This window comes from Silurus aristotelis (genome assembly GCF_946808225.1).
Source record: "Silurus aristotelis genome assembly, chromosome: 12".
Classification (NCBI taxonomy): Eukaryota; Metazoa; Chordata; class Actinopteri; order Siluriformes; family Siluridae; genus Silurus; species Silurus aristotelis.
Window position 1 is genome coordinate 14194543 of NC_139585.1, and position 7819 is coordinate 14202361.

At 35.4% G+C, this 7819-nt stretch overlaps 1 protein-coding gene across 1 annotated transcript; it reads right to left on the minus strand.

The window, feature by feature from the left end:
* Positions 1-4307: 4307 nt before the first annotated feature.
* prph2a (peripherin 2a (retinal degeneration, slow)) lies at positions 4308-6658 on the minus strand. The gene is made up of 3 exons (XM_083557615.1): positions 6012-6658; positions 5355-5601; positions 4308-5193 (listed from the first exon to the last, which is right to left on the minus strand). Exons 1-3 carry the CDS (start codon positions 6590-6592, stop codon positions 4984-4986), a joined length of 1038 nt encoding a protein of 345 aa, XP_083413741.1. The 5' UTR covers positions 6593-6658; the 3' UTR covers positions 4308-4983.
* Between the last annotated feature and the right edge of the window lie 1161 nt (positions 6659-7819).

Below are 7819 nucleotides of genomic sequence, written 5' to 3' on the forward strand. Positions count from 1 at the left end.
TGTTCAATAACACAAACACTATATCTAACCACTGAGAAGGGGAGAGTCTGGTTCTACTGAGACATTAATAACTTCAACTGTTCAGGTAAGTCTGGACCTCCTGCACTAGAGAATGACCATTCAGTTCATTCGAACAGTAAAACAGATTGATAGTTTTTTCTGAAGAAGTATTCTCTTTGATCTTCTCCTTTATTTATGTTTCCTGTTTGCTGTAAGATTTGCTACTTGTCTGTGGCATTATGTTTTGTAAAAGAGACTGATTGGACTCTAGTGACAGGTCCAGAAGAAAGCAGAGAAACATGTCCAAGTGTCCAGTCTTATTATGAAAGGCCTTGTCCACTTCACTCCTAAGAAAATCAGACATGCTTGACTGTCTGTGAAGATAAGACAGTTGAGTGGTTTGTTTTTCTGTAAGATTTTTGTTGATGAAGGAGAGAAAAACATATAAAGCAGCAAGAAACTCCTGAACACTCGGGTGCACAAAGCTGAACAACTTCCCCAGGTGAAGCCAAATCTCCTCTCTGAAGATTTGAGTGCACACTCATGAGTACACTGATACTTCTTTGATACTGATGCCACACTCTCTGAGGTCTTCTTCATAGAAGATCAGGTTGCTTTTTTCTAACTGTTGGAAAGCCAGTTTTCCCAATGCAAACATACTCTCTTTGATTTGCTGAGGATCCGGATCACATTCCTTCTGGTACTTTTGTTCCCTGTGTTTAATCAAAAAAATCAAGAAGTATGTGAACACATTAAGTATGTGAGAAGTATGTGAACATGTCAGAGTCTTGGGGATTTCTTATTTTTCTGCTTAACCTGACATTCTGCCTACAACAGTGGCTGAAATCCAACAGAAGACTGGGATGTGGCACATGATGTAAAGACCTCTGGAAACTTTTATGTGTGAGATGATTTTATCAGCCAGGTTTGGATACCTAATAATCTTCCTAAAGTATTCCTCCTTCTAAAGATCACTAAACCCTCGTACCTCTGTTACCTGGTCTATACATTCAAAAGGGATCTGACTGGCTGCTCCTGGCCGAAAGGTTATCCAGAGAAGTGCAGAAGGAAGCAAATACCCCTTGATAAGGTTTGTCAAGAGCGGATCCACTAAGGCACACTCAGTTACATCAGACAACACCAAATTCAGTTCCCTGAAGGGAAGTGAAAACATAAATACAATGTCCTGATTTGCTTCTCCTTCGGCCCAGTCCAACATAAACTTCTGCACAGAGACTGTTTTTCCAATTCTAGCAACTCCTTTTGTCAGTGCAGTTCTCATCGATTTGTTTCTAAAGAGGTCATTGCATTCTCCTGTGATGTCTCCTGGATTCTGGATCTTGTCTCAATCTGTCTTAATTCATGTTTACTACTTATATCTGAATTCCAACACTCTGTGATGTAGAGCTCAGTGTAGATCTCATGGTGGCGTGGTTTTCATACTGTGAGATTCCTTTATTAATTTTTCTACAGTTTTCTCTCAGTTTGCATTCGAGATTTTGCTGATACCCAAAGACCTGGTCTAATAAACAAATAAAATGTAATGCATCTTTAGATAACCACAAAAAGGCAAACACCTCTGACCTGAAGGTTTTCCTTTGTATGCTTTCATCAAGTTTTTTAAATCTGTATAGTACTATCTTTAAATCATGTGGGCTGTTATCATGATTATATTGAGAGAAACAATAATGTATCAGTGTGAATGCATAATTATAAACATGTGGATTGCAGATCATATAAATACACTTCACTGAGTTTTAGCTACATGTCTGAAATAGACTGTAGTCTGTGAACAAACAAAAGACATGATGTAAGATGGACTATAGACTGTGTATTTATAGCATTTGAAAATATACAGACATTGTTGCATTGTGAAGCACTGGCTATATATGGAATAAGGAAAAGAAAAGCATGAGCAGATTATGACTGAAAAACTACAGTATGTGATATGAACATTATCCTATTTACATGGTCTTCGTCGTGCAGAAAACTGCTGAACATCATATAGAGACCAGGTGGACATCAGAAGGAAATAGGGTAAATGAGTGCGTGTGCTCAGGTGGAACACAGCTATAGACCATGTGACTACACTGACCTCTCATCAATAATATCTACATCGCTGACATTTTTGGGGGATCCAATGACTGATCACTTTTAAAGGACACATTGCTGGGTTCTGCTGATACTGGTCTGTTAGACATCATGATTCTAGAGCAAAGATATTATTAGAGTCAAATACTGAGGGGCCAGTCAATAAAGCCATTGCAACAACAACAACAATAATAATAAAAAAAAAAGAATACTAATAATCACAACAATAAAAAGTCAGTACAGTTGAGTCTAAATGTTTGCATCTTGTTTGTGATCAAATGAATCAGCTCAAAATAATGACCTCTGATCAGTAATATCGTCTACATCTCTGAAATTCTTTGGGGGATTCATTGACTGGTCACGCTTAAAGAACACATTGCTGGGTTCTGGTGATACTGGTCTGTTAGATATCATGATTCTACAGCAAATATATTATTAGAGTCAAATGCTGGAGGGACCAATCAATAAAGTCATTACAATAATATTACTACTACTACTACTACTACTACTACTAATAATAATAATAATAATAAAGCAGTAGCTTGGTAATGTTAAAATCCGTTTATTTTATGTAACTATTTTATACAATCAAGCTGAATATCCATAATACTCAATTTAGACTCAATTTAGTTGAGTCTAAAACAGCATGGTTCTGAGTCTGTTTCTGTAACCACCATCATTCTAAAACACAGTTAATATTAGAAAAGATACATAATTGAACAATCCATAAATTAATTCACAAATTAATTACCACCTATGCTAAATGGGCAAAAGTTTTTCTATGCGTTTTCCATGGCTATATACAACCTACCTATAATACAAGTTTTATATATTTCATATGCTCACTGAGCAGTATCTCAATAAAAAAAAGTACCTTAAGTTTGTTGCCAGCTATTTTGATAATAATGACTGTTTGTTCAGCTATTATCTGACAGTAAATCTGTATTGCTATACAAGCTGTACATTAAATACTCTAAAATATATCCAAGTTATATTTCTATAGTATTGTTCCTTGAGAAGATATACTAAAATGGTTGCTGAAATGTAAGGTGTGTTACTTACTTCTTTGAGATTTCAGGGACTGTATTTATCTCTTCTTCAAATCAATTAGGAGCAGGCTAATCTGTCTGCACTATAAAGCAGCTTAGTGTTTTTTAGCAGCAAAGATGCCCTCTTTACTGTCCACCTTAATTTTTCCTGTAAGTTTCATTCTCCTTCAGCTGTATACTCCACAATACTATATTTCTGATGTACATTTAAAAATAGAACAGGTATACGCTACAGTTTGTGACAAACATGTTTGCAGCATATAGTGAATACAGTAGTTTATCTGTCTTCAAATCAGTCAGAAATACTCATAACACTCTTAATATACTAATCAAAGTTTGCTACAGTACATTTTATTTAAAGTCACATATAATACACATAACCACTACCTTATAATAAAATTAAGATATGTTTACATTTATTTACTTCTACACTTACAGTACACTTTGAGTACATTGGTGTGAGTCTTTTGCGAAGTATGAAAAGACATTTGACAGGTAAACCATACAAAGTTCAAAGGTCACATTTCACAGATTAGCTACAACTCCTAAACTTCCTGCTTGAATACTTGGCCAGGTTTCCCTTTCCTTTTCACATTCTTAAGTGCTAGAGCTAGAACACTTTTTTCTCCAAATCTTCTCCAAGATTATATGAAATTCTTGTTTCAGTAGTTGGACATTTGTAAAACCTGCTCAGCTGCTATGATACTCATATATAGCAATATGTAAGGGTATTTTGAGAATAATACAATTCACATTTATTGCATATATGAGTAAAAAAAATCAGGTACTTCATATCAATGTGTACTTATTAAAACCTTTTCTACACTTTAATTCACTGTTTTAGCAACACAGAAGTGTTTTCCAGTTGTTGTTTTTTTTGCAGCATGAAATAAAATCTGTTTAGGAGCTACAGTAGGGGAACTCATTTAAAAAGATATTTATAAGATATAAGCAAGATATACGATATCTTTTTCAATTTAGATGTAGTGTTATTTAATTTGTGGTTGCTCTCTCAGTTGTATTTTAAACAAATGAGGCATGATAAACCAGTATTGCTACTTGCAGAAAAGATAGGCAAATAATGTGTAACAGCTATAATGGTAGGTTTTAAGATAAGATAAGATAAACCTTTATTCGTCCCACAGTGGGGAAATTTCTAAATTTTCCTCAGGCATTGGCAAAAATGTTACTCTGATCAGCAGTTAGACTATTATCAGAAATTGGAATATTTACAATGTGCCTTTATTTGTATTAAATGGCTACAAAGGGTGGTTCATAATGCATGTAAGTTATATTTTCCATATTTACCACATTCCAAACCAAATGATTTACTATTCAGATGACAACAAATCTTAATAATGGTATTGAACAACATCCTATTTTATCCAATCTTATCTGTTTGAATAGGGAAACCGCTTAGCAATATACTAAATACTATAATAATAGCTGGATTGTTGCATTTTTATTTGGTGATTTTTTTGTTTTTGTTTGTTTTATTCGTATGATAAAGGTATACTCTGTATTTTACATTTTAATGCCAGCTGCTAATATCCAGATGTCCACAATCATGTGCAGAAAAACTAAGACAACAGGGTGAATTTGTATTGAACACTTCTCTAATAAATTATAACTTGAAAACATAGAGTACAGAAAAAAAACATGGTTTTGGTTCCAAGGACACACATTTATGGATGTGTCTGTGAGATTTTGATTTTAGTATGGAGCGTTAACCTTCAAGTAATTGTATTAAATCATATGAAACGACTTGTTATTCATGTTGTTTAATGTCATATATGCAGTCTCTACTTTGGTCAGAACAGAGTGTTCAATAAGCATTGCATCTTCAGCTCACTGTAGAAACTGCCTGCAATTCCACGCCCTCTTCTACCCGGTTGGCTTTTCCCATAGCCTTCATTTTGTCTATGATATCTGTGAAGGTTTCCTTGACTGATTTCTCCAAGATCCACCCCTCACTTTCACTTTCAGGGTCTTCTGGGTTGACCAGTGTGGACAGAGATGTGTTCACATACTGTAGTCCCACCATCACAGCAACCTGAGACAGTAAACAATTCAGCATAAAGATAATAAGATTGTACCCTGTTTGTACCCTAATTAATTATAAAGAATCTACACAGTTTGTCGGTCAATTTAAAGGCTGCATTTACTCCCATTAAGGTCTGAAATATTTAAACCTACTACATTTATAAACCGTACCTCAAGGATAGTAACCAAAAGCACTAACACTCCAATAGTATTCATGAGTCCTCCATAGTAGAAAACAAGAGCTTCCCTGCAGCCACGTTTCCATATGTTCAGTTCTTCAGTATGGTAGTCATAACTGTAATAAGCAGAGTTGTTGGTGACTTGGTAGTGAATGCAAGGCCTTGGAGAGCTTGGATTGCAACAGCTGAAAGGGACTCCGTCCAACAAATACTGACCATCAACATTACTGCTGATTCGGCTATAGATTAAAAACAACAAACAAATAAAAAATATAATTAAAACTTCACCAAGAGTCAAGGTGATAATACACTGATCTATTCACATCCAGTCAACCTAGTCTTAAAGTGAGTGAAAAGGACATTAAACCTTAGGAGGCATCAAAATGTGATTTAACAAGATTAACAACTAAATGCTTCACATACTTGATAGTATATATTTATATTGAACAAACAGCAGTAAACTCCGTATTTGTAAACTTAACATTAAAAACTATTACTAAACAAATTACTTAAATATGATGCCTAGTCTTACCATTATTCAATATATAAGACTGAACATCAGCTAGAATTAATAACTGAATTTTATACAGTTAGAACAAATACAAGAGTTTCATCATTCTGTACTAAATTGTTGATGAGAAATACTCACTCTTTGACCTCTTTAGAGCTGAAATCCAAGTAGCGATTGCTAATCCACTGTATCTCAAACCAGTCTTTGTAATTGTTGTTTCCACAACAACGAAATTCAATCTGCATTAGGTCCAGAGTTCTCTTCATATAGCAGCGACCAGGTACATCTGAGTCCTTGTAAAATTTCATACCATTCTTTAGGCCTTCTGCCAAAGTAAACTGCAGAGGGATGCTCATGGTGAAGCACAAAAATGCAGAGAAAAAGAGGATAACATTGAAGATCAAAAAGAAGATAAGGAATGGCTTTATAATTGACTTCCACTTCATATACTTGGAGAAATCCAATGAGTCATAGCAGATCTTGCAGCCAAAGGCACTGATGCCACAGCCTATCAGTCCCACACCAATTAGCAGGTTGGGAACAAAGTGGCTTTCCTTGTTGTCCATAAGCTCACTTCGCTTCCGCAGTTCAATTTTGAAGAAAAGTCCCATGCTGAAAACAAGCACTCCAGCCATAACAGACACCCAATACATGAGCCATAGCAATTGGGCCAGCTTTACCCGTTTTTTCAAGTCAAACTTCACTTTCCAAAGAGCCATCTTTTGGCACTAGTATCTATAAATAGAGAAAATGTCAAGTTTTTTTGTTCCCCTGTATTTTTTTTTACTGGTCCCTGAACTCCACCAAAAGTATTTAAATAATTATTGTCTCAAACAAAGTTTAATCTGTCTAAGAGATAAGTATCCAAAGAGTAATTTATAATCCACTTCAGCTATTTCCATGTCAAATTTTAGCCTACATAAATACTGATTTTAAATCTGCTCCTTTTTACTCTACAAAAATAATCCTTCTGAGACAAAAATGAAGGCTTTTTTTTAAATAGTGTTTCCCTTTTCCAGTCTAGAAACTGAATGACCAATGAATGATTAAACCCAAAGTTGTTACGTCATGGTAAATCACTAATCAGTATTATCCCATTTACAGAAATCCTCTGCCAGCAGATCAGCAAATCACTAAGCTGCTGTTGTAGTACCTGATTGGTGTGATTCATCACAAGGTCTCGCTAGCAACACTCAAAAGTCACCAGTAACCAGAGCTTAAAGACTTAAGATCATTCTATTTCTGCTCTAAGGTCTTAAAGTTCAGTTCAGTAAAGATTGTTCTACATCAGTGTGCATCATCGGGGGCTTTTGAAGTAATGCAGATGTGATGCTATCTATCTATCTATCTATCTATCTATCTATCTATCTATCTATCTATCTATCTATCTATCTATCTATCTATCTATCTATCTATCTATCTATCTATCTATCTATGATTTCACTTGGATTTTTTTCACATCAAACAATAAAAACACCAAATATCATGGGATTTCAAATTGTACTGAAACCATGCTTTCAGATCTCTACCTGTCAACCCCTTTTTTTCCCAACAAGCATTCAAAAATTATCACGGTTTGATTCCAACCTGAATTGGCTGCATTATCAAAGTTTATAGGACTGTGGTGAAACCTGTGATGTTGTATGGTTTAGAGACTGGGGCATTGAGTAAAAGACAGGAGGTGGAGGTGGAGCTGGAGGTAGCAGAGCTGAAGATGTTAAGGTTTTCGTTGGGAGTGACGAGGATGGACAGGATTAGAAGAGTTTATTAGAGGGACTGTGCATGTAGGTCGTTTTGGAAGTGAGGAATGTGAGATTGAGATGGTTTGGACATGTGCAGAGGAGGGACATGGGGTATATTGGTAGAAGAATGCTGAGGATGGAGCCACTAAAAAGGAGGAAAAGAGTAAGACCAAGGAGGAGGTTTATGGATGTGGTGAGGGAAGA

Excerpts from the sequence above, each read along its gene's own strand:
- prph2a (XM_083557615.1), bottom strand. The coding sequence starts at position 6,592 with ATGGCTCTTTGGAAAGTGAAGTTTGACTTGAAAAAACGGGTAAAGCTG. Across the intron at positions 5,602-6,011 it reads AGCTCTAAAGAGGTCAAAGA|CCGAATCAGCAGTAATGTTG; the intron begins GTGAGTATTTCT and ends TTTAATCTATAG. Across the intron at positions 5,194-5,354 it reads TTTTGGTTACTATCCTTGAG|GTTGCTGTGATGGTGGGACT; the intron begins GTACGGTTTATA and ends TTACTGTCTCAG.